At 37.1% G+C, this 27,068-nt stretch overlaps 1 protein-coding gene across 3 annotated transcripts in view; it reads left to right on the forward strand.

The window, feature by feature from the left end:
- The first annotated feature begins 4,058 nt into the window (after window positions 1–4,058).
- celf3a (cugbp, Elav-like family member 3a) overlaps window positions 4,059–27,068 on the forward strand; it is a 40,885-nt gene continuing 17,875 nt past the window's right edge. For all 3 annotated transcript variants that reach the window (XR_013330276.1, XM_077743365.1, XM_077743364.1), the window contains exons 1-3: window positions 4,059–4,491; window positions 5,796–5,947; window positions 10,100–10,182. Coding sequence is in view for 2 of the 3 variants with exons in the window: in XM_077743365.1 (XP_077599491.1) it covers window positions 5,803–5,947; window positions 10,100–10,182 (228 nt within the window). In the remaining variant the exon portion in view is untranslated. The remainder of the gene's footprint in view (window positions 4,492–5,795; window positions 5,948–10,099; window positions 10,183–27,068) is intronic.

Here is a 27,068-nt window from a genome sequence, read left to right on the forward strand (position 1 = left end):
CAAGGTGGCGCCATCACATGGAAGCCAGTGGCAGTAGCTCTGTCCACTCTTTGTTTTTTTTTGTGTTTTACAGCACCTCTCATTTTTTAAATTACATTTTAATATTTCTTAATACATTCCTTTTTACTTTACTTTGTACTTTTTACTTTAATGATGAGTGAGGAGTATGTTAATACTCCTTTTAATAGTCCGTTTTTTCTGTTTGTTTCATATGTACTGTTAACGGATGCAGTTTTTTATATGTATCTTATCTTGTGCTGACCCAGCCCATCTTTCAATTTTTTAAAGTCAATGTGACCCTGTGCCGAAAAGCTTGCCCACCCCTGCGCTAGACTAACCATCAAAATAGACAAATAGGAGCAAAGACTTCCTATAATAAGTGTTTATACAATATTGATGAGAAAATGGAAACCTTAAGGAACCCCCCCCTCTTTTATATCAACTATAATAAGCCTAACAAACATGTACAAACACAAACTAAATTACCCCTAAGTAGTTAAATTAGCATTGAGCCCTGCAGTACTACTTTAATCAAGATTGCAAGTAATGCAAAGGTCATTTTAGTGTGTAGCATGGTGTTGACTTCCAAATGAACCTTCAGATTTGTAAAAGTCACAACACCACTAAAGCAGTCTCTGTCAAAGGGCTTCATCAAAAATCTAGTAAATATTTAATGAGTTTTCGGATTTTCTTCTTAGGCCTTAGTCTTTGATGACGCAAAAAAAGCCTTAATAGTTGACAGCAGGATGATTTACAACCTTTATTGTCTTTTTGTGCTGCCGATGTTGATCAAGTAGTGTGTCTTCTATGCGGAATATCATAAGGTTGATTCTCTACTGCATTACTTTATTTGATCCTTCTTCAGTGCCTATTTCCTGATTCATCAGCACCCCCCCCCCCCTCCTTTTTTTATCCTCAGGGCCCCCTCAGCCACACTTTGAAGTGTCACATGTGATGGGAACCTATTTTGGAACGTCGTCACTAATGCAGGTGTGTGTCTGTGGCATTATGGTGCTTAATCTGCATTGCAAAGCCTTAATTGTAGAGCATCACTGTCACACTTTTTTATCATATTAGATTGTTTGTGTTAATTTCAGATGTAAAATGGATTATCCCCCTGATTTATTTTCTTCCCGCAAATGTGATCCTTGACTTGTACAAATGCTTCTTAAATTAGAATGTATTATATATATATATATATATATATATATATTTTAAGCCAATAATGCTATAGTCAGGCCGGCCCGGCGGGTGAGTGGTTAGCACGTCTGCCTCGCAGTGGGGTCTCAACCTGGGTTCAAGTCCAGGTTGGTCCACCTGTGTCGAGTTTGCATGTTCTCCTTGGCTGGCCCATGTGTGGGTTTTCTCTGGGTAATCCAGTTTCCTCCCACATTCCAAAGACATGCATGGTAGGCTGATTGGACACTAAATTGCCCTTAGGCCTGAATGGTTGTTTGTCTCCTTGTGCCCTGCGATTGGCTGGCCGCCAAATCAGGGTGGGTTGATGATGCCCCACTGAAGTCTCGAGCTCCCCCCGCTTCTGGGATGTACTCCAGCACCCCCTGCGACCCTAGTGAGGACAAAGCGGTTCAGAAAATGGGATGAGACTTTATATTCATATACGACTATACTGATGACAGCTTTTCGTGTGCATACATGTGGCACTTCTTTTATATTTGCGACGATTCGATTTTGGGTCGACAGATGTCGTTGCAGGTCGTAAAACTGAGGGCTTGTGTAAATGACCCACACACCACATAGAGTACTTGATGTTCCGGTCGTCAATATGGACCGCGATCGCATCCTGATTGGTGAATTTAACCACACGCCGGGAAGGCTTATGAGGATTTAGGACGCACTGGCAGATGGCGCACTTGACGTTCGTCTTCTCCCGTTTCAAATAAAGGCTCGCTCGTGGATCTATTAGATAGTCAGAACTTAGTGAATCGAAATCGTGACTATGAGCAAGGTGTCGCTGTGCGCATGTCGGCCGTGTGCAGCAGCCTGCAGTCATGTGGCCTCTTTGTTTACATGAAGCCACATTGCATTTGGGGCGTGTGTGTAAGACACGTGAAATCCCAATTTGGAGTGCGCACTAACACACGAACGGATACAAAGCGGTCTTTGCTGTCACATTGCGTTGGCGATGACGAGGGCCAGAAGTTGTTCGAGCATTTCAGGACCACGGCCAGATCCACGGCCAGAACAAAAGACGGATTTGCCTTGCAGGATGTCAGGGAGCGTCCGTAAATGAAACGTCAACGTGAAAACGAAGAGGGGAGCGAATTCGCTGCTTTGCTTCATGACCCTTTAAATTTCCATTTGTCATGCAGCGATTCGGCTACTAATGTGGAGAGGGAGACCTTTGACCACAGGCCGTTTAAAAAAATGTTTTTACTATTTCTAAATTTAGCAATTTTAGTGATACATATTTGTATCCTATTGTTTCTTTAGTTTACTAAGCCACACCTATACGAGAATATCGACTTTTAAATGTTGGTACTTAGTTTGTATCATAGTTATGGAAGTAGCGGGTCAAAATTAATTTCATTTTCCATAGCACTTATCCTCACGAGGACCCTATCCCACCTAACTCTGGGCACCAGGCGGAGACACCCTGAACAGGTGGTTGGCCAATTGCTGGGCACAAGGAGACGCACAACCATTCACACTCATGCTCGGGGCAATTTACTGTGTTCAACCAGCCTACCATGTATGTTTTTTGGAATGGGGAGGAAACTGTAGTACTTTGCTTTTTATTCCAAACCTCATTTTGCATTGTGGGCAAAAAGTTTGATTTTGGTTTCATCTCACTTGGGTGCTCTGATACTCCTTGCATTTCTTTATGATTGCTTACACAGTGCTCCTTGAGATGTGTAAAGCTTGGGGAATGTTTCTGTATCCAAAGAAAAAAAATAAAAAAATGGATTCTGCATATTTTCAACCTCTTCCACAGTCTGCAGACCATGTGTGGGCTTCCTGTGTGTGGCTCCAGCTTTATGTCTACATTGTCTTTTCCTGTGTCTGTACTTGGTACTGCTACAAACTGAATTTCCCGATTACGGGATGAATAAAGGTGAATCTAATCTAAATCCGGCTTTAAAACATCTCCACAACAGTATCTCGGACCCGCCTGGTGTGTTCCTTGGTCTTCGTGATGCTCTCTGCACTTTAAACAGAACCCTGAGACTATCACAGAGCAGGTGCATGTATGCAGAGACATGAACACATACAAGTGGGTTCTATTTATCATTCTCAGTCAACATTGGATCATTCAGAGATCCTCAGAGAAACTTCTGGAGTGGCTTTGCTGGTTTGAAAGTAAAAGGACCCAAAAATGTTTTACACCCCACTTTTCAGTTTTTTATTTGTCAAAAATTGTAAAATATCCAATAGATATTATTCCACTTCACGATTGTTTCCCCACTTTTTGTTGATTCGTGACCAAAAAAAATTAAATCTTTGTTTGCAGCTTGAAATTTAGCGAACAGTTGAAAAGTTCAAAGGGACTGAATATTTTCATGAGGCACTGTATATAAATGTACTTTACATTTCTGTATAGAAGGACTCTAAAAACTACTGCAGTACCTATTTTTCTTTAATTATTAGATGCCAAAATGAAGGTAGTTTTTTGTGCAATTAAAAAGTTATTGCAAAGTGATATTTTTAATTGAGTGGGTACATTGCTGACACTTATTTCATGTAGCAAAATAGGGTGTCACCCACCTCTGGCCTGAGGTCAGCTGAGATAGGCTCCAGCACCCCCGCGACCCCAGTGAGGATAAAGATGTCCGGAAAATGAGATGAGATATTAATTGTTATACAAAGTCATTTTAATGTGTATTACATACACTCTAATTTTAGATGTGTATGCGTTTTGTTGACCCATTGGGATAGTTAGAAGAAACCTTGGGCCAATGTTGAAAGGTAAGGAAAATGGAAGAAGAAAAAAAGTCAGCCAGTGTATTTGTTTAGTTTAGTGACGGTCCCTGACGCTTGACTGGCCCCGCCCACTGACAGAATGGTGGGAGGTAGACTGGGAGGGAGACACCGGTTTACGACGTCAAACGAGTAGGCAAACGCACTCACATATACTACACACTGAACACGTTTAGAGGATAAGACAAGAGAACCAACAGACTGCCAATTCCCCGCGGTCCAAGGAAGGAAGCCGAAAAATCCATCTGGTCCCACACGGACACGAGACTTTTTGTTAATTTTTTTATTTTACAACCGTTAAGGAAAGAAAGCCAAAATCCAGCGCATCCTTTCGCAAAAGAGGGTACAACAACAACATATTTAAAAGGCGCAGAAACTCGCTCTTTCCCATATGCAAGCTTGTCATTTTGTTAAAAATTGTTTTTTTTAAAAGAAAAATCCAGAGGCAATACTAGTCAAATGAATTGATTTTTTGAGATTAACAAGTCTGAGGCGGGAGACGGGAGGACGTCCACTGTTTGCGTCGATTCTTTTCCAAGAGCAGCACCACAGGTAGGATTTCCAACTCTTTTGTCATGGTTTGCGTTTAATTCATTCAAAAAAAATGCGTGAATTAAGTGCTTGTTGTTGTCACGTTCCCTTGACAAAGAACCCAGCTGTGGTGGCGCACATACTGTCATGTTTCTGTAGGGATTACATGTCATTATTATTACAGTCATAACCATCTGTGAACATGGACGCTTGTCATGGATGAATTGCTAATGTTCATGTCCGACATTTTTGTTTTTTCCATGGTGTATGAAACATAAATACAACCATTCCTTTATATATAAGTATCTCATTTTAATGTTAATATGGCAACTTGTTTGTTCATGTCCGACATTTTTGGTTTTTAGTCACAATTCACTGTGTATGAAACATAAATACAACCATTCCTATAGGTTGTTTAATTTTAATATTAATATGGCAACTTGTTCCCATAAATGAGAAATCTCTCATCTCATTTTCTAAACTGATTTATCCTCACAAGGGTCGTGGGGGGTGCTGGAGCATTTTCACAGCTGACATTTGCCAGAGGCGGGGGAGACCCTGAGTTGGTGGCCAGCCAATCGCAGGGCACAGGGAGACAAACAACCATTCACGCTCACACTTATACCAAGGAGCAATTTTGTGTGTCCAATCAGCCTACTGTGTCTTTGGAATGTGGGAGAAAACCCACGCAGGCCCAGGGAGAGCATGTAAGCTCCACACAGGTGGACCAAGCAGTGGAAATTTGAGCTCAGGTCTCCCACTGTGAGGCCGACGAGCTAACCACTCTGCCGCCGTGCCCAGATTGGAAATCAAGTATCGTAAAATTTGTATTGTATGTTGACCACCAAATTTCAGGTGCGATACGTTGATAATCCAACAATTACCATCATTGTAACAATAAGTCTGATATGCTATTGTAATATGTATACAATGCATCACACAAATACTACTACAGTTATTTGAGACTGGAAATGGAGGTTCTCGACATAAAATGGCAGGAATTTCCGATTGATAAATGTTTTAAAAAATTAAAAATAAATAATATTGCTAAAAAAAATCACATGTTGGTTGTTTTAGTTCAAATAATTCTAATTCTGCAGAGAGGCAAAATCCAAAAGACTCATCTTCCAGCTCCATCTGGAGCTAATGGCATGATGGTTTACACTCTTTTTTTTATTTTTTTTTATTTTAACACTGAATTCTCCCATCTGTACCTCCATGCACAGCCTCCTGTTTGCACCTCCTGTGCAGTGTGAAGTGAAGCCTACAGGCACCTCCTTCAAGTCTCTGCTCAGTGTGATTGTATGTTTGTTCTCTCTCTACAGACTCTCAATGAAGGAGCCTGATGCAATCAAGCTCTTCATTGGGCAAATACCCCGAAACCTGGAAGAAAAGGATCTAAAGCCCATCTTTGAACAGTTCGGAAAGATTTATGAACTGACTGTTATAAAAGACAAATACACAGGAATGCACAAAGGTGAGTCAGGTATCCAATTTGAATTTTTGACCACCTGTATGGACATTCACTTTTGGTAGGCTTTGGGCAGCCATTTTTGTTAGTTAATTGAACTTTTTAATTTGAAGCTTCAACTGGAGTCATTTTAGAATTGGACGATATTTCATGGTGTCAAAAGTTTTGGAAAAATAATGTGTTTTCTTACCTTTAAACTATTTGTAACTAAAAGAAATGATGGCTGAATCAAGGGTACGGCTTATATGCGCACAAGACTTACAGTGTTGCAATACTGTAGATCAGCTGTAAATGTCGGCAAATTTATATTTGCTATTTTTTGGTTATTTTCTGTTTTGCAATAAGAAAACAACCATCACTTGGTTAATTACTAATTTCCTTGTGATTTTGACCCTAATAATGTACTTTTGATTCATACAGTATCTAAGAAATACTATGTGTGATGATTTTTCTTAAGATTTTCCCTTAAAAGTAACGCATTTGTACTCCCTATTAAAACCACGAATATGGGGGTGAAAATTGAGAATCCGGGGGCGGCTTACATGCGAGAAATTGTAAAATTCAAAGATTTTAAGGCACTTTTAGAGTGCTGCTTATAGTGGGGGTGGCTTATATGCGAGAAAATACAGTAAGCCTTGATGTTTCCAGTTTTTTTGCTGCTTATAGAGGGTTGATTATCTCATTTTACATATTAATGATAACATTTAATTTCAAAATTGGTTTGGCGGTAACAATATTTGGTATCGTTGGTGTAGGCAGGGTTGCAAATATGCAACTAATGCTAGCTTTATTTTAGGAGTACAGCTTATTGTTTGTCTAAGTATGATTGCTGATTTCAATGTAAATAAGTTTGTAATATTTTTTAATACTGGTTATTTGGTGTAGTGGTTGACAAAACAAAATTACATTTTAGTAAGTACTCTAGACTTATATGCTAGTTAAAAAAAAAAATTCTGGGCTTAGAGCAAGAAAATGTCCTCAGAAAATGCATAAGAGAGTATTTTGCATCTGGATTATTTAAAATATGAAATTGGCTAGTAAAATGTCTAACTCTGGAATGACCCGATTATTCAAGTTGTTTTTCTTTGCAGCAGGATCAAAGTTGTACTGCATGATTTGAGCCATCTTATAAGACACTTTAACTCAACAGGTCTCCAGGCTCAAATCTGATTACCAGACAGCCACTCCACCTCCTGCACAGTAAAGCATATTATACACCTGCTATGACAGACAGAGTAGAGCTGTTAGGTTAATAATTTGCCTCACTGTCATTTCAAATGCAAATCTCAGCGTGGAAAACAGAGGCTTAATATGAATTCACATCAACCATCAGTCACTTGGGAGACTTGTGGGCCAGGTGGTATCGGCCCCCCCAACACCTATGCCACCTACTCTACATATATTTACATATTCATGATTGGTGGAAGCCCTAAAAGGTTAATGAAAGCGGTTTTCTATTATGAAGGACTACAGAAATCTAGACACAATGGCTCCAAAAGGTAGAGTATCAACACCCAGATGATGCATAGAATTTTTAGTCAGTCAAACTTGGTTTTATAAAGGTTCAAACCGTTTTTTAATACTCAGTTTTTGCCCTTTTTTAATAAACACAAGTAATAATCACATTTCTAAATGTGGTAATTAATCTGGACATGGATAAGAGTCAGAAGACATTGTGGAGATAAAATGACAAACTTGGGAGACCTTTTATTGTCAGGGATCATAACATTTTGGTTTTCTAAAACGAGTACAATGAGTCGGCGAACGATCCAGTGCGTAAATGTTAGATTAGATTTTCTTAAATTAAATATTACATTGAGAAGCCAACAGGGATTAAACGTTGCTGAAAATTAATGAATGAAATACATTTGGGGATCTATTTTTATAACACGCTTCAGTGTGAGAAGTGTATCTTGATTATGTAAATTTCACGGTGCATATTTTGGAGGATAAGCCTGATGCTTGTGACAATTTGGGGACTGACATTTAGTTTAAAGTTCCCCCGTCTCAGATAATTTTGGTGGGTCTGAGAAAGACAGTAAGATAGTAAACGTTGTGGACATGTGGTGTATTGTATTTTATCCAGCGACCTGAGTCATTGTAGAAATCAGTTCATTGGACATATATATAAATATTTTTACTTGTGCACACCTGGTTTAATCTTTTAAATATAAGGCTTAAACAGGCTGAACCCTGGGCATAAGTTTTAGGGCAAACCATGAAAAGTTTCTACACTTGACCCTAAAAAAGATTTATGGGGGAGGGTTTGTGGTTCTGAAAAATTGCATTTTACTTAAAATATATTAAGGTTGTATTTCTTTCTTTTGCATAATTTTCAGATTTTGTATAGACAATTTCTCATCCATATATTTCAATATTTCCTTTCTGAGATTTTTTCATTCATTCATTTTCTGAAATGTTCTATCCTCACAAGGGTCACGGGGGGTGTTGGAGCCCATCACAGCTGACTTTTCTGATGGTGTATAGACTATTTCTCATCCAAATATACCAATATTAGCTTTCTAAGATGTATTCATTCATTCATTTTCTGAAACGCTTTATCCTCCTCAGGGTCGAGGGGGGTGCTGGAGCCTATAAGCTGACTTTCGGGCATGAGGGGCGGGACACCCTGAATCGGTGGCCAGCCGATTTCAGGGCACGAGCACAACCATTCACGCTCACACTCATACCTGAGGGCAATTTAGAGTGTCCAAACAGCCTACCCAGCATGTCTTTGGAATGTGGGAGGAAACCAGAGTACCTGGAGGAAACCCACGCAAGCCCGAGAAGAACATGCTAACAAACAGGTGGACCGACCTGGATTTGAACCCAAGACCCCAGAACTGTGAGACTGATGCGCTAACAACTCAGCCGCCGGGCCCCCCTTTCTAAGATTATTCATATATTTATTCTACTTTTTTTTTTGTTAAATGAAAGGTTTTTGGAGTTTAAAATCCAAAAAAAGTCCAGTAAAATGTTCGTCTTCCACTCGTCTTTTGTTTACATTTGAACAACGGCTCTGCAGAAGGCGATTATGTTTTCGTGCTGGCGAGAGATGGAAGCACCTAACGGCCTTTGGACATTATTTGGGGTTTCTACTGGGTGTATTGAGCATGACCTTAACTTCCAAACTTTTTTTGGCATCTGGTGAATTTTTGCTATTTAGGCCTGTCATGTGAGAGGTTCAATCTTCGCCAAAGTATGCTCTAGGCCAGGGGTGTCAAACTCCCTGTGGTCTGCGGGCCGAATACAGCTTAATTTGAGATCAAGCGGGCCGGACCAGTAAACTCATTGCAAAATTACATAGAACTAACAATAAGCCCTCTTTTTCCTTTGTATTAGTCACTAATACTAATAATTAGTGCAAAGAATGAGTCAATTATCAAAATGTTTATTAACAGAATTTTCCTTTTACATTATGAACAATATATTATGAACAAGAGAATAACATAAAGTATGGGCAATTTTAACAACACTTTTACACAGTTAAACATATATTTAAGTGTGTTGTACATAAAACTGATCACAGAAATAGTAACAATGTTCCAAAAACATTTAGTACCAGCCTTGTGGAACTTAAAAACACTTTTTCAACATCTGGAAAGCAATTTGAACAAATGAATACATTTCACAGCAATTATGTCGTCTGCACGTACTAAAACACTGCATCCCTAGCGGATAATACAAAAACTACATATTTTAAAGAAATTTCATATTTTTTTTATACAATGCAGCTTTCTTCCCCGCGCCGTACCAAACCACCAGATGGGCCGGATCCGGCCCGCGGGCCGTATGTTTGACACCACTGCTCTAGGCAGTTGAAGGGTTAAAAGTGCAAACGATCAAACAGTTGGTCTTTTGGGTCCCATGATGGCTTGATCATCAAACATTATTGTTATTGTAAGCCCTGTGCCATTAACTACATTCTGGAACAAAGAATGATGCCCAGAATCACCTTTTTATTCATTTATTTCGACACAAACAGTACAGGTACAGCCACAGGAAGACTGCATAAGTTAAAGAAGGATGTTTGGCCCAGTTTGTATGCTAGCTGAGCTGACCACCACGACACGCCCAATGCTGACATTACACATAGATTTGACATTCAAATGACATGAGTTTAACATTTGCGGATGTTTCTCTACTTGTCACTTCCAGGATGTGCCTTCCTGACGTACTGTGCACGTGAGTCGGCCCTTAAAGCCCAGAATGCATTGCATGAGCAGAAGACGCTGCCAGGGGTGAGTGGCATTTTTTTGTGTCTTTTTAAGGCCGTGCCAGCTCACTTGGCTGTGAAAAAAACAAATAAAAAAAAAAGTCTCAGACAGTGACACAAAGGGGGAAACGATCTAAGTTTGACATGCACCCCCCAACTTCCCCTTAAGCAGATATGCTTCAATCGGAGGTCACAGGAAGCTCTTATGTTTCACATGGGATGTCAGTAATGCGCATCTATCCACTTTATTGTGCTACATGTCAACACCATCTCTCCCATTCATGTCTTTCTCTTTCAACACAGCACCTTCTTCCAAATTTGAATCAAAGTAGTGATATTAGCATAGCCAGGCAGCAGGTGTGCCAACATCTCAAGAGCTAAATATGACATGACAGCCACGTCTCTATAATAAGCCACTATGTGAGAGATGAGGCGACAAGGCAAAGGATGACTGAGGCTGAGTGTGCGCCCAACTTGCCATCGCTTCCTCTTTTACTAACAAGACTTTATACCCTCCCAACCATTTCCTTTTTTGTTATTTTGGTGGGAATCGACACTCTTCACTGCCACCTCCGAGTGTCAATGTTCGCCCGGAGACCTCTACTATTTAGTTAGAGTCATTTAAAATAAACATATAAACAGAAGTCACACCAGGAAAAAAATGAAATGGTCAAAAGTTATCATTATACAGTAATACATTGAGATACGAGCTTAATGCGTTCCGGGACCGAGCTTGTATGTCAATTTACTTGTTTTTCTAATCAATTTTTGTTCTATAGAAAATAACTAAATACAAATTTGACTGTTGGACGCCAACGCGTAACATAATAAACTTTGAATTTAACTTAAATTAACTTAGATTACTTATCACACACACTTAATGAATTAAATTTACCTTACACTTAACTTAAACCTTCTTGTGCGATAACCAAGGCAAACATGTTAATGTCTTTCGAGTCTGAGCTTGCTGCTTCTTCAAGCCTCTGAATCCCAGTTTGTTTTTTTAAATTATCGAAGCAGCCGTACTCGCTTTTAAGGGTTCAGCTGGTGTCTTTTTCAGATGCTTGTTTTGCATTCAAGTCCATGTAGATTCCGGTGTTTTTTTGCAGATTATCGGCTCTTTCCAGTAAAAAAAATGCAACCAGTATGGCCCGCTGCTTGTAGATATCTTTATACTAGGGAGATGCGGCGACAAAGACAGGGCGATGCTCAAAAGCAGCCTCTCGCATACTCGGTCCGCAGCAGGAACAATCTCGTATGTTTGTATCTCAAATTTGTCTCATATCTCAAGGCAAAATTTAGCTCGGAAATTTCCTCTTATCTCAAATTTCTTCTATGTTGGAGCACTCGTATGTCAATGTATTACTGTATATTAAAGTAAATAGAGTAGGGGAATTCAGATTCAGGGGGAAAAAAGCAACGGGAAAAAAAATCTCTCAAAGTCCAGAAGATGCAAACCTCAAGATGATCAATGTCTGATTGAGTAATTCTGTTCCAAGAGTCATTTTTATCACCACTTGTTTAACTTTTTGTTGGATTTATACTCCACATAAGCCCATAAAATATCAACAACAGATTTCCGTTAAATTTTTTGCATGTGTGTGAAATATTGGCAGCAGATAAAAGTAGCACTGCAAAAATGCTCAATCTTACTTTGTAAGTAAGGTAATGTGTTTTATTGTTTTGTTTCCAAATCTTAAAATATTTTAGGAGTCATCAACATTTAATCTATATTTCAACACTTTACATTTTTAACAATGTGTTAATTGAACAGTTCATGCTATTCATTCATTCATTTTCCAAACTGCTTATCCTCACAAGGGTCGCGGGGCATACTGGATCCTATTCAAGCTAACTAAAGGCACCAGGCATTTAACTTGTACAAAAATTGGTTGATCCATACAAAGCCATTTTAGCCTAGAAACTGTATATTCTTGCCTTGATAATTGTACAGGGGTACCTCACGATACGAGCTTAATGCGTTCCGGGACTGAGCTTGTATGTCGATTTTCACGTAACTCAAACGAACGTTTCCCATAGAAATGAACTAAAAACAAATTAATTTGTTTCAACCCTCTGAAAAAAACACACAAAAAAACAGGATATTGGCTAGAAAAAAACATTTGTATCTGTTCTAATTCGCCCAAAACACTGAAAAAAATGCAACGCTCCGCCCAGTGCTCGTCGAAACATTACACGTTCATATGATCAGCCTCTCGCCTCCGCTGTATGTTCGTATATCAAAATTTGTCTTGCATCTCAAGATAAATATTTGCTCAAAATTTTACTCGTATCTCAAATTGCTCGTATGTCGGGGCACTCGTATGTCGAGGTACCACTATATATAAATCAACCTATCACTAAGAGGGTGTTGGTATAAAGCCAGTCTATTGATGTTAAGGGACGGTTTGACAGTAAAGGCTGCCAGGACAATTGTGACAAAACTAATCCCATTGTTAGCGTGACAGTAGTGTGACCTTCCTGACCTTTCGTGGAGGATCAGCAGGTCCCAGGGCTAATAGCCTGCCGCTCCTTTCCCTACTCATCTATCCTTTTATTTTACCAGCCCACAATTTGTTCCCCCTAAAACAAGTGGAACAAGCTTCTACGTCCACTAACCCACTCCCCTTTGTCTAAAAAAAAAAAAAAAGACAAAAACCATCCTATTAGCGTCACACAAGCACGACCTCACCACCCCTGGTCTAAGCCATGGTGTAGATGTAATCTAATTTCACATACACTGCATAAGAATAATGGACTCAGGCATCTCATGGTCATATGTGTACAAAAGCAAAAAAAAAAAACACGAATGCAAAGATAACAGTGGTTTGAATCACCAACCTGGATGTTGAATGAGAAAATATTGCTGCTGAGAGGTCTGTCCCTCGCTATTAAACTCATTTAAATATACAATAACATGCCATCATTTTCACATTAACCAAATTTTAGTAGCACATTAGGTCGTAAAACACGATGCTATAAATAATAAACCAATTTTTATGTTATTACTTGTGGTGTAAATCACCAATTTCATGATGATACGATATATTATTGATTCTGTGGAGAGAACACCGTACCTGCTGATGTTACAAAGCCTGCCAAGGTAAATGTAAGCATTTTGATTATTATATGATATTATGTACACATTCATTCATTCATCTTCCATACCACTCATCATCAAAAAGGTTGCAGGGGTTGCTGGCCTTTGGGCAAAAGGAAGACGAACCTCAAGACTGGTAGTTCAATATCACTTTAAGCAAAAATTATACTGACTAGTTTTGCGGGTGTGCCACTGAAAGATTTCAGACAGAAAACTTTTTTTTTAACAAAAAATGTCTTAAAAAATGATAATAATGATGCTTTGCATTTGGATTAAATTGATTTGACATCTGCTTATCGATGACGTGTTGATCCAGATCGATTTAGTAATTTTATAACCTTACTTATTGGTGGATCATAGTGTTTACAAGATGCTTTTTCACATATGTGTGCCATTATTTTCCTGCTCAATCTATATAAGATACACAGTATATGTGATCACAATTTTAAATTATTTCTTTGGAAATATCTGAATTTTTCAATCCATTAAAAGTAACATGGGGAAAGACTCCTCTGACAAAAGTGAAAAACATTTATCTATTCGTTGCTAATTAGCCCATAATGTTCAAGTTTATGTTATTTATTTTAAAATTTTCACTAACATTAAAATTTTAAGGGAACAAGTTCTGAAACAAAACAAAAAACCCGTTAAATTAATAGATGCTCAAATTTTTTTTTCAAGATTTTCTTTTTCAGGATCCAAGCAATCTACCTTTTATCCGGGCCACAGGCACAGCACAGTTCTGTACAGTGGTACCTTGAGATACAAGCTTAAGCCATTCTGGGACTGAGCTCGTATGTCGATTTACTTGTAACTCAAATAAACGTATGCCATAGAAATGAACTAAAAACACAATAATTCTTTTTGCACGGCAACACGCTCATAACATAACAAATTTTAATGAACTTGGATTATGATGAAGACACTCAAAAATAAGTTTAATCTAACCTTACACTAAACTTAATTCTAATTTTGTTTTAATTTTTCTACCTTTCTTCTCCTGGGTTAGCTCTATTTGCCCCGCCTTCACCCTGACTTTCAGATGCAACCTATTGAGGGTTGTTTGCTTTTGTATTCCCTTCAAAATATTCCCAAAATGATGCACAAAAATGTCCTCACAAAAAGATAAAACATGGCCACTTGCCAACAAGAAGTAGTATATACTCCTCGTATTTGCGATCGCTCCGCCATTCGCTCTGACTAACGGGAAGAAAAAAAAAACACCCAAAAAAATGAAACGCTCTACCCAGTGCTCGTAGAGGAGACATTACACGAGGGAGGACGTCACAGGCCAGGCTCAGAGACATTGCGCGAAGAAGTTGCGACCAGAAAGACAGTGTCCATGATGTTCTCGTGAGCAATCAGTCCCTCACGTCCTCTGTAAGTTCATATATCAAAAATTGTCTCGTATCTCAAGCTAAATATTTGCCTTAAATTTTACCCATATCTCAAATTGCTCGGGGCACTCATATGTCGAGGTACCACTGTATATTGAGGAGTGCTCACACTTTTCAGCACATAAGCTACTAAAGAAAATTTCCAGTAAAAAGACTGTAGTGTTGCATTTTATATGGATGTGTGTGCATTCACCCACCAGTGCAAGAGAGAGACTTTTGTTCTTAAAATACACAAATTAACTGGCACCGACCGATTTGATGTCATGTGGGGAGATGGGGGTCGGAGGATAGCTTGGCTACTAAGTTGGGAGTGGGGGAAGATGAGACAGCTCCCACCCCATCATCTCCAAAGAGTGCCGAATTAAAACATATAATTGTTGTACACATTTGAAGTGTCTGAAATCAATGTATCACTAAACAAGCAGCTGTCACAGCTTATTTATGTTAGGCGAAGCTGTTGGCTCCACATATGAGATGTTGTTGGCAAAGAGCCTGATGCACTCATTAAAAGACCCAGGTGTGGGTTTAAAAAAAAAAAAGTTGATTAAATAAATGTTTTACACGTCCTGCGATGTGAGTATTGCGCATGCGCACATCGCAATGTTGCGGTAAAAATTAGATATCATTCAGGTCATTACCATAAAAACATGTGATAGATGTAGACATTGAAATATGTTGTTCGTTGAGATTTAGATTTTTTGTAGAAATAAATACATTATTCTTTGAGCGCTATGCAAGATTTGAGGTTTGTTAATTGGTGTTTAAATTTGATTCAACAAAATTAATTGTCAAAAACAACAAATTGCTTTATGACTTTGATTGTTTCAGGCTAAATTTAACTGATCGTTTTTAATTCACGTATAATCTTAATAGTAATAAATTGATTGCAGTCCCTTTATCATGGCAGACCAATTCAGGGTGTCCTGGTGCCCGTAGTTCGCTGGGATAGGCTCCAGCAGCCCCCATAATCCTTGTGATCATAAGCGGTTTCAAAAAGGAATAAATCAATATCCAATATAGTCGAATGTACAATATGTATAGCGATTGGTGATTTGCACAGCTACCAACCAGCAGACTAGATTCTGGTTGCATCCTACTTAATTTAGACTAAAACTCATAAAGTTCATGGTGTGCACCTTTTGTGCTGGGGTGTATATAAATCGGCAAACTGGTGCGGATTAACAGCCGGTCCGTGCACTTAGTGATGAAATGGTATCAGTTCGATTCCAAGCAAAGTGAGTTTGGACCAGGTCTGAAATACCCAACTTTTTGCATATAACGAAATTACGTAGCCACAGCCATTACGAAAAATGTTGTTTGGTTAGCAGTACGTAGCTATCATGATTCGGGATTCAGCAATGAGGAATGTGTGTTTGACATTTGGGCAAATGCCAACATAAAAACTTTGCAGTAAAATACATCAAATGCCTGTTTATTAAGATTTTTTGCACTAGAATGAAGGAAAAAGTCATATGATCACAAGTGTAGCACACTGGAACTCTGGAATGAATTTCTACTTCCGTGTTTTATCGTGTTATCCCACCCAGACCGTTTTGTCTAATGGCTGAACGATGTTTGTACCAACGCAAACAGAAACATAACAAATACATTCGAAAAGTCGAAAAGTGCAGTATGTTTGTGTATCTGTCAATCCTGCAAAATAACTACTGCTTCCTGGCGTTTTTGTGTCGATTACCTCGCTTGACATGTAATTGTATCTTTTGTCAATAGTAAATCACACTTTACAACTGCAGGGGGAGCTGTAGAGCAAAATGAACTATGCTCCTATAATTAGTCTTTACACTGCTTAAAAGCCAATATTAATTCCCTTACCACTGACCCAGTTACTAAACCCCCACATGAAGACAAAATGGAAACAGACAGATGACAAACAAAGTACTTGGCTTTGTGTTTGACTTCAGGTGCAAGTTTACGAATCTAAAATTGAGATGAGAAAGCCGAATAAGGATGAATAAGTGCTATCGGGGGGAGGGGCCTTTTTTGTGTCCTTTGATTCTTAGCCACTTGTTTTGTGGCTTGTCGGTGTGCAAATATATGTTTATCCTACATTAGATGAAGCCATTATTGAACAGTAAAGCCATTTGCCACCATACGCGAGCGAGTTGCTTGACTTCACATATTGCTTCATCTCTGCCCCATTAGAAACGCCACATATTACCCTTCATCAAAAGTCACTTAGCTGAATTAATATTTGCTACAATGATCCACACTTTGGTTTAAAGGCAATCGCTATTTCAACATGTGACAAGTGACTGTGTTTGTTTGTATGTGTGAGAGGGGGAAGGGTGTTGGGCAGGTGTTCACTCTAACACAGTTTAATGAGGGAAGTATATTGCTTTTGTGTCTGTGTCGCTTTGCTTTTGTGTATAGTGTGTGTGTGCCTTCCAAGTAAAGAGCACACTCATTCACAGTTAAGGATGGATGGCGGTTGTATTAATATTGGATGCTTTTCCTTTGTGCTTTCCTTCCTGCTTGAGTGTATTTGAGATGTCCATATGAGAGGAAAGAGCTGCCTCGGACCGGAATGCGTGACTAATTGTGATATGTAGTCAGCCATAAGCATCCAGACAGCGCAAAGGGGCGTTTATCAATAGTCTAAAATAAAAGGCCAATTATAGCACAGCTTTATATATGTATATATATATATATATATATATATATATATATATATATATATATATATATATATATATATATATATATATATATATATATATATATATATATATATATATATATATATATATATATATATATATATATACACATCTACACATATATATATATATGTGTAGATGTGTATATATATATATATATATATATATATATATATATATATATATATATATATATATATATATATATATATATATATATATATATATATATATATATATATATATATATATATATATATATATATATATATATATATATGTAGATGTGTATATATATGTGTATATATATATGTATATATATATATATATATATATATATATGTAGATGTGTATATATATGTGTATATGTGTATATATATATGTATATATATATATATATATATATATATATATATATATATATATATATATATATATATATATATATATATATATATATATATATATATATATATATATATATATATATATATATATATATATATATATATATATATATATATATATATACATATACACATATATATACACATATACACATATATATATACACATATATATACACATATACACATATATATACACATATACATACACATATACGAGAAAGGAAATGGTCATTTGTGCACTTAGTATTTGGTGTCACTTCCTTTATTTGTCACGTGTCCGTGAGGGTTATTCCAGAATTTAAGGTCATTTTGCAATTGGGTTGCATTCGTATTGTGGGGCATGTTCCTCGAATACTAATACAAATTTGAAAATCTTGTTTATTTGAGCAAATGTTCTTACAGTTACAAGAGGGAAATGAAAAATTAAAACAACAAAATTACAGTTTTTAAAGACAATAAAGATTTATCTGAGTATCAATTTAGTCAATAGGCGTGGAATTAGGGAAATGTCCTTTTAGGGAATACTGCAGATTTTGGTCATATTTTCAATCATTGTCTTTGTCTTAAGAGAAGTAAATTTACTTAGAAATGGCATGTTTTAGGATTTTATTTTTTGAATATTGAAAATATGAAGAGCGGGGCTTCAAATATCGTCGAATAGACAGACGTAACTACAGTGGTACCTCGAGATAAAAGCTCAATTCGTTCCAGGACTGACCTCGTATGTCGATTTACTCGTAACTCAAATGAACGTGTCTCATAGAAATGAACTAAGAACAAATTAATTTCCATGTTCCAGCCCTCTCAAAAAAAACACCAAAAATAGGATATTGGATTGGATTGTTCTAATTTGCCATCTATTAACAAAGTAACAAATATCTAGTGGTTTACTAGTCCTAAAATATGTTTAATAGTCCTAAAATATGTTTAATAGTCCTAAAATATGTTTAATAGTACTAAAATATGTTTAATAGTACTAAAATATGTTTAATAGTACTAAAATATGTTTAAAAGTACTAAAATTGGACAGATTCTGCGGAGGGGAAAGAGAGAGGGACAAAGAGAGAGGGGGGACTTTTTGCAGGGCAACGCGCTTGTAACATAACACATTTATACTGACTAATTTTGCTGGTTTGTCACTGAAAGAAAACTTTTTTCAAACAAAAAATGTCTAAAAATTGATAATAATGATGTTTTGTATGTTGATTAAATTGATTTGAGACCTGCTTAACGATGACGTGTTGATCAAGATCGGTATATTATTTTTACACCCTTACTTATTGGTGGAGCATACTGTTTACGAGATGCCATTTTACATTTGAGTGCCGTTATTTTCCTGCTAAATCTATATAAGATACACAGTATATGTGATCACAATTTTAAATTATTTCTTCGGAAATATCTGAAATTTTCAATCCATTAAAAGTCACATGGGGAAAGATTCCCTTGACAAAAGTAAAATATGAGCAGCCTCTCACGTCCACTGTATTCTCGTTCATCAAAATTTGTCTCGTATCTCAAGATAAATATTTACCCCAAATTTTACTCGTATCTCAAATTGTTTGTATGTCGGGGCACTCGTATGTTGAGGTACCTCTGTACTCAAAATTAGTGTTCACATATGAAGCAAAGGTCAACAAAATAGAGTTGAGCACCATATTATGTACAGTATCTTTGTATGGTATTTAGTTGAATATAGAGTTAGAAAGACAAGGCATGACTGCGACAACAAAAAAGGTCACTTGTCACTCCACAGTGACTGCAAATATGAATGCCGATTGGATTTGTCAAGGCTGTACACTGCTGTGAATTCAAGTGAAATTGGGCACACAAAGGGGGGTGGGCTACGTGAATGAAATGATGAAACATTTGACAACATGAACAGTGGGTTGCAATACGGGTGATGGAGAGGGGGTTGTAGGTGCATTGAGGCAGTGTGTTTATCAGCTTAAATACAGACATCTGTTACTGAGAAATAGTGTTTTTTTGGGTGGGGGGTTGTTTGCTTGTGTGCGCAAACCAGGGATTCACACAAAGGTGGAAGGTTTTTTTTTTGTTGGCTAAAAGAACTTTGGCATTAAGGTGGTAATCTAAAGGGTCTAAGCGTAAAACAGTAGAGTTATCATGGCATACAAGAAGTCCGATTGAAAATGAGTTAAGTTATCTGTACTCACATGCTGTACTTCTGTGAGGGAAATCTGTCCAACAATCCATCCTTTTCTCTCTCTGCTCCGCTGAGTCGAGTCAAACAGCAGCTGACATGAATATTTAACAGTCTGAAGAGATGATAGTTTTTATTTTTCACTGCGGTTTGTTTACGAGATTACAGTGATCTACTTATTAGAGGGCTATAATTTATCAATATGAGACCAGAATTCTATTCTTTTTCTTGTTCTTCTTCTCTTTTAGATGTTGATGGTATAAATAAAGTATTTTAGGATGAAAGTGTGGTATGGCATACATGAGTGTAAAATATTAAAACGGCACACCATCAAAAACAACTTCAAAATACACAAGGAGAATATCGCACAAAGTTTTCTGTCAAGGTTAAATAATAAGTCGATATTGGAATTGTTTGGTTTGAAAAATAATTATATTTATAGCTAGGTTGTTCTCCAAACATTAAGATTCTGCGCCATCTGCTATATTGGTTTGATCACTATGCTGATTAATGTGGAAGGCTGATGTGGGCTTTATTTATTGTTGCAAGCACTGTACAGTATGCAAAATTAACTCGTTAGTAATTTAAAATGTTACTTTTTAAAATGACTTGGCATTGGTTTAATAAAATAATCTATAACTATATTTCACAATGATGTGCAGTTGCGCTGCAATAAATGAAAAAAAGTTTTTTTTTTTAATACAAAAACAGATTAGACTGAGGCTGATTTTAGTATAAAAAAATCATGATAATGAAAAAGAAATGGTTTACTTCCTCAATTGGCTCAACTATACTAAATGATTTAAATCAATTCATAGTAAATTAAAGTAAGTGCACAAACCTCTTCTGAGTATTTTCTATCTAACCTAATTTTTCAAGTAAAATATGCTCTCATTTATTGTATGATCTTTCAAAATCAATCTTCAAAATCAGTTTGTCTCTCTACCTGGGTAGTACGTGGCTGTCCGCAGTTTATTAGTCTTTTCGAACAACACTGTTCTTTTTTAAATCAGATGTTTTGTCATGTTGTCAGAGTTTAAATATAAAAAAATATACATTCACATACATTTGATGATTGTTTTTCTATCAAGAAAATGACTTTTCCCATAAAATTAAAAGTATAGGGGTAACAGTTGTTATATTTCAGAGGTTGTATTTTCTATAGAAGTAGGTATTTATATTTGCCATATTTTTCGAACTATAAGTCGCACTTAAGTATAAGTTGGAAGGGCCTAAGAATATAAAATCAAGGGTGGGGAAAAATAATATCAAAGTTGAACTGACATACGAGTCAAACTTTTGGGAGGTCATTTTTTTATTTGATCAGAAACCAAGAACAAACATTAAAGTAACAATTAAAGTTACAACAGTGAAATGAAGAGCAACAGGCTAACTAGACATCTGTTAACATAACAGTTTTTCAGATGACTATAAAAAAAAAACAGAACAGACTATCAGTAGTCATAGAAAAAAAAACAAGTCGCACTTGAGTATTAGTTGCAGGCCCAGCCAAACTAGGGAAAAAAAATGCGACTTATAGTCCGGAAAATACGGTACATATGACGTAGCTCTGTGCCCTTTTAAACTGAAATACAACCTAATGAACAAATATTTTATTTTTGTCGATGGACATTGATGTGTTCTATATTAGGTGCTGATTATATTTAAAAATCAGAGTCAGCTTCTACATTAGATTAATTTTGCACCCAATTAAGTCTTTTCTTCGCTACTGGTATAACTTCAATACCACAGGGCTTCGGTTCTGATTTGTTTTGTACAGGCAGTTGTAATGTGCAAGGGACACAATAGTGCAGCAGCTTTTACACTCCAGTCTGAATCAAGTGATTGAATATTATTGAATTGCATATTGACGAGCTGTCAGTCTGGTTCATATCTGGAGTCTGATTTGAGTAACAGTGCTTGTACAGAACAAAAAGAGCAGGCCGCCATCTCTTGTTTTAGTCCAACAATCCCCATGTATTCATTATCTTTTATTTTCATTTTTACATGTAGATATATATCATTTGCCACCTATGTCTGGAGTTTGTCTACAAGAATGGTGACTAAAAAGCAGTTGAAACAGGAGAGAAAGCAAGTAGGGAAGAAGGAGGAGGTGGCAGGTTGATTATGGTCGCAGGTCTCGTTGCCTGGAGACAGCTGGGACAAGGGATGCCAGGTTGCTAAGCGACCCAGCACGATGCAATGGCCAGCGCTGCTATGTGATGGAGTGAAGGAGAGGGAGGGTGAGGAAGGAAAATTGTCTTTGTGCCCCACAGCCCCACCCTCTAATCACTCCCCCAACCCACCTCCAAGTCTGCCTCCGCGCTGTAAATGTTCTTGAAGGAGCAAAAGAGGTCCACTGATATATTATCCATTCACAGGCAAAATTGAAGAGAACAAAGGTGAGAAAGATGCAACATCAGAACAAAAAAATGTCACCATTTATAATATAAACAAACATTTCGACTGTATGAAAATGTATTAGATTTAGAAGCAAGCATCACTCCCTCACGTGTTTACATCACAGTCAGTAATGGTGGTGGGGGCTTGTTTGAATCATCTATAAATACAATATGCAATCATCCCTACAAAATCCTGTGTGGCATCACAGTGCTTAAAGGTGACAGTGCTAACTGACGCGAGGATGCCAAACGTACGTGTAGTCCTGTGTTGAATGCGTATATAACATGTGTTTAGTTTGTTGTCGATGAGACATTCTTTACCTGCATGATGTCCTCTCACAGTTTTTGTAAACAAGCTGTATGAAGGGAGGAGAGGTAGCAACAGGAGGAAGAGGAGGGACAAAGGTTGCAAAATGTGTCAGTGATGAAGGCTCATGAGGAGATTCGACATTCAACAGGCACAAATCTCTACCCCTCTCCCCTTACCTATTTTTTTTCACGTGCCATCCTCCAATCCCTCCACACATATCCACTCCCTCCATCTCCTGACCCATAAACACCTTTTGTCCCCTTTCATTTGTCTTTCATCTGCTCTGCGTGCTGTTTACCTGATGCACTGCCGGGCTTCAGCGCAGGTGTTGTCATGGAGATGGCCAATGCGAATGTGGCTGTCATCCGAGCCCGGGGGCCGGTTGCCGTGCCGATCTGGAGTGCCTCAGTCTTGATGGCCTCCACTTCTCACTGTTGTCCCTCTTGTATATTTGGTTTTCTATCTACCAGGGCCATCTGCTCTGCTGCTCTTATCTTTGCCATCGCGGCCCTCTCACTGTTTGTCTTTGTTGGCCACCACCACTGTTCGTTCAAACATAACAACGGAGATAAATTATCGTGTCGTTGCACTAATCTGATCTCTTTTCACTATCATTTTTGCTTGATGCTTATTGTTTGTAATGATTCATGTTAGTCATGAGAATAGCAAATGGAACAAGGGCCAGTTCTCATCTAGTATTGAGTCAATTTCAATACATTTTTGTAGTTGATAATGTATGTACTTTATCTTTTATTTCATAACTAGTGAATGGATATATTAGTGTTCACTAAAGTGTACACTTTTTTATATGTAGGTGCAACATTATTCAAGGGTGATTTCATTTTAAAAAGGGGGAATATTTCATATCAGTTCAGTTCAACCGCATTAATATGCAAGTAAATCATGATTTCTATTTAATATTGGAATCATTTTAAGAGGGCTTGATGAATAAATACCTTTATTGTTATTCTACAATTGTACAATGTGACAATTTACAAATTGAAGTGTTTTCTATAGTGCAAATAGTCAAAGTGCAAAGTAGTAAAATACATTCTTACATCCATTTTCAACAACATTTGCCGAGGGCGCTGGACCCTATCCCATCAGAATTTGGGTAAAAGCCAGTACACCCCAGTCACACACCAAGACAGAAAACCATTTACACCCACAATCTCACCGGCACTGAGTGGGCGAAGTCAGGCAACTGAACCACTACACCGTCAGTGACTCTAAAGTTTAAAAATTGCAAAATATTTACAAAAAAAGATGCTTAATAGTGAGATTTACACGAGGTAAAGGCTAATATTTACTTAGTGCGTGATATCGTTGCAGTGGATTGCATGCTGGACTGAAATAATGCAGTTTGACAAGAACGCTAGACAAGATTATGTAGACAGAATATTTTGAATTATTTGAAACATGAATATTTAATGTTTTTTTTTTTTATCATGTCCCGAAACTGCTTATTTTTCATAACAGAGTTTGATGTTAAGTCATTCAACGAATGAGTTGAAGGTGCTATGAAAGTGACTTTAATGAGATTTAAATTACCATATTTTCTCGCATTTATGCCGTATTTGTCGCTCAAAAAATTGATGACTGAATCGAGGGTACGGCTTGTGCTTAATTTAGACTTGACATGTACGAAACTGAAAGGTGATAAGCACAAAACGCCATAATGTAAGACAATACGGTCATTTATTTCAAAACAGAAAAAAGCAACAGATAAGACGCTTAACATTTATTTTGATGTCGATGAATGAAGAAACGTATCTTGCATAAACGTGAAAAAAAACTCACTTGTGCTTGCCCTTGCTCGCTTAGGGCACCACCATCTTACTTAAGGATGACAAACTAGACCACTATGGACATACTTCCTGGTTGTACTGCTCACATGACTTCCTTTTTTAATTTGTCTACATGCAGGCAACACCCTTTAGGAATGTGTAACGCAGCAGATGATCTTTTCGATAGATACAATATCTCAGAAAAAACATTTTTCTTATGATTTTCCCTTCAAAGAACAGATTTGTACTCCCTATTTAAAACCATGAATATGGAGGAGAAAAAAATGTTAATCAGGGGGCGTCTTATACGCGAGAAATTGTACAATTCAACGATTTTAAGGCAATTTTAAGGGTACAGCTTATACACGAAGGCGGCTGATACGTGAGAAAATACGGTATTCTTCATCATCTGCCTTCACCCAATTAAAAAAAATCTCCATATTAAAGATGTCACTCCTAAAATGAGCAGCAGATGTTTGCAGTCTGCTAGCATGCTATCCATAGGCTTTCTATTCTCTTGTTGTCATGTGACTGTAATTTTATTCTGTGAACATGTACTAGTTTAGCACAGCACTAGAAGGCCAGACCTGACAATCAATTCTAGTTGTGATGTCTCAGAATTGCTGAAAAAAATGCGCGTTCTCTGGTGCATTGTTTTAAGGGGAATAACAAAAAAAAATATGGCAGCATGTCGGCCTCACAGTTTTTGGGGTCAAGGATTCAATCCCAGCTTGGTCCTCACTGTATGAAGTTGGCGTGTTCTCCCCAGGCTTGTGTGGGTTTTCTCTAGGTAGTCCATTGTCCTCCCACATTCCCAAAACATGCAGAGTAGGCCGGTAAAACACTTAAAATGGCCCTCAGGTATGAGTGTAAATCTGAATGGTTGTTCATCTCATTTTGCCCTGTGATTGGCTACTCATTGATTAGCAGCAGTGTATCAATGTTATTAAAATAATTTAGATATATTTGTATTTTAAAGTGTTGAAATGAAAAAAAATCTGCACATTTAATTTTGCTTTTTGAATTCTGAATATGGCTCTCCAAGAATTGCATTTAAAAATGTGAATTGTTTAGAGTTCTTTCTGTCAAAAAGCGTCCCGACCCTTTTCTACGTCACCAATACTAATCCCAAAACGCTTTAAGAATAGCAAAAGTATACAAATTTTCTATGAATTACGTGTTAAAAATCAAATACATTATTTATTATTCCATTAAAATGATTTCTCAATATTCCTTTGCAACATCACTTAACCGCATAGTGGTGGTAAACTTTCAGTTTATCCCCTTGCCATTTTTTATTCTATATAATCTCCTCTTTATCTTCTCTCTATCTCTATCTTTCATATCCACAGACAAATTTTTACATTGAGGCATTTCATAACTTGAATATTTCGTATGTAGAGGCATTTGTAAGTAGTGGTACCAATATATGTTTGCATCTTTTGTCTTTTTTTGTCCTGTGTCCGCCAACCACTGAATCAAATGCTTTCCCACAAAGCAAGTGTGAAGATGTGGTGTTCTTTTGCTCAGATTTATACAGTCTTTCCATACGACATTTCTTTTCTCCTTTATTTTATTATTCATATAAAATCGGAATTCATTCCATACATTGGATTTTAAAATTGCCAGAGTGTTGTAAATCTTGTATGAGCCTCCCATCTTATTCAACTTCACACACAGTCTAGTCATCTTGAAATACATTCCGGAGGGCTACCTCGCAAGACTTTCTTCTCAAACTCAAATCACTGTCTGATGCAACTGCAACAAATCTCACATGAGTTTTAAGAGCGCAGTTTCCTGTCAAAGAAAATGTTGGTAACATAAAACCGTAATAACATTTTCATCCAGTTCAAACTACTGTATCGTTAGACCAGTTCATAGACCCATACACTGGCTTCTTATAAATCCAAACTTTTCAAATGAAACTGTTCGACTTGTTTTTGTTATACCCCTACTATGAAGACCCGAATAATAGTAGGCACCTGAATAACAGTAGGCAGTGGAAAATTCCAGAAATAAGGAATATTAGTAGGCACAAGATAATTAGGGTCTAAACAGATTCGATGCATAGAATTAAAGCTATGATGGAATATTTATTTTAAAATCATAACAAGGACAATCATTATTATATTAATCAACAGTTTACTAGTAGCATGAAACAAAATAATATGTTTAAATTCCACAATTAAGTCATGATGATCGATTACATACTGCAAGACAACGGATAATCGTGTTGCAAAGTTGTATTACAGTTGCAAATAATTGCTGCAATGAATTGCGTATAACGTAACTCTCGTATATATTAGGCCTACCAATACATTGTAATTATGTTTATTGCAACTCTACCAGTGGCAATTGCACGTTCTTACTAGTACTAGTACGTTAGTAAAAACAGAACGTGTGCTTTACACGTAGAAAGTTAATGACATAGAACAATGTTGCTGCTGCAAGGACTTAATTGAGGCAAAACTTAATAATCGTAGGCACCCGAATAAGAATTGTAGGCATGCAAAAATTTGAGTTGAAAAAATAATCGTAGGCATATGATTATTCGGGTCTTCATAGTAATATATATTAGCTATGTTACTGGAATAAAACATTTATACTGGATTAATCACATTTCTATTTTTAACTTAAAAAAGGAATCTCACATTTTGTTTCTCTTT

Source organism: Stigmatopora nigra, chromosome 21 (genome assembly GCF_051989575.1).
Source record: "Stigmatopora nigra isolate UIUO_SnigA chromosome 21, RoL_Snig_1.1, whole genome shotgun sequence".
NCBI lineage: Eukaryota > Metazoa > Chordata > Actinopteri > Syngnathiformes > Syngnathidae > Stigmatopora > Stigmatopora nigra.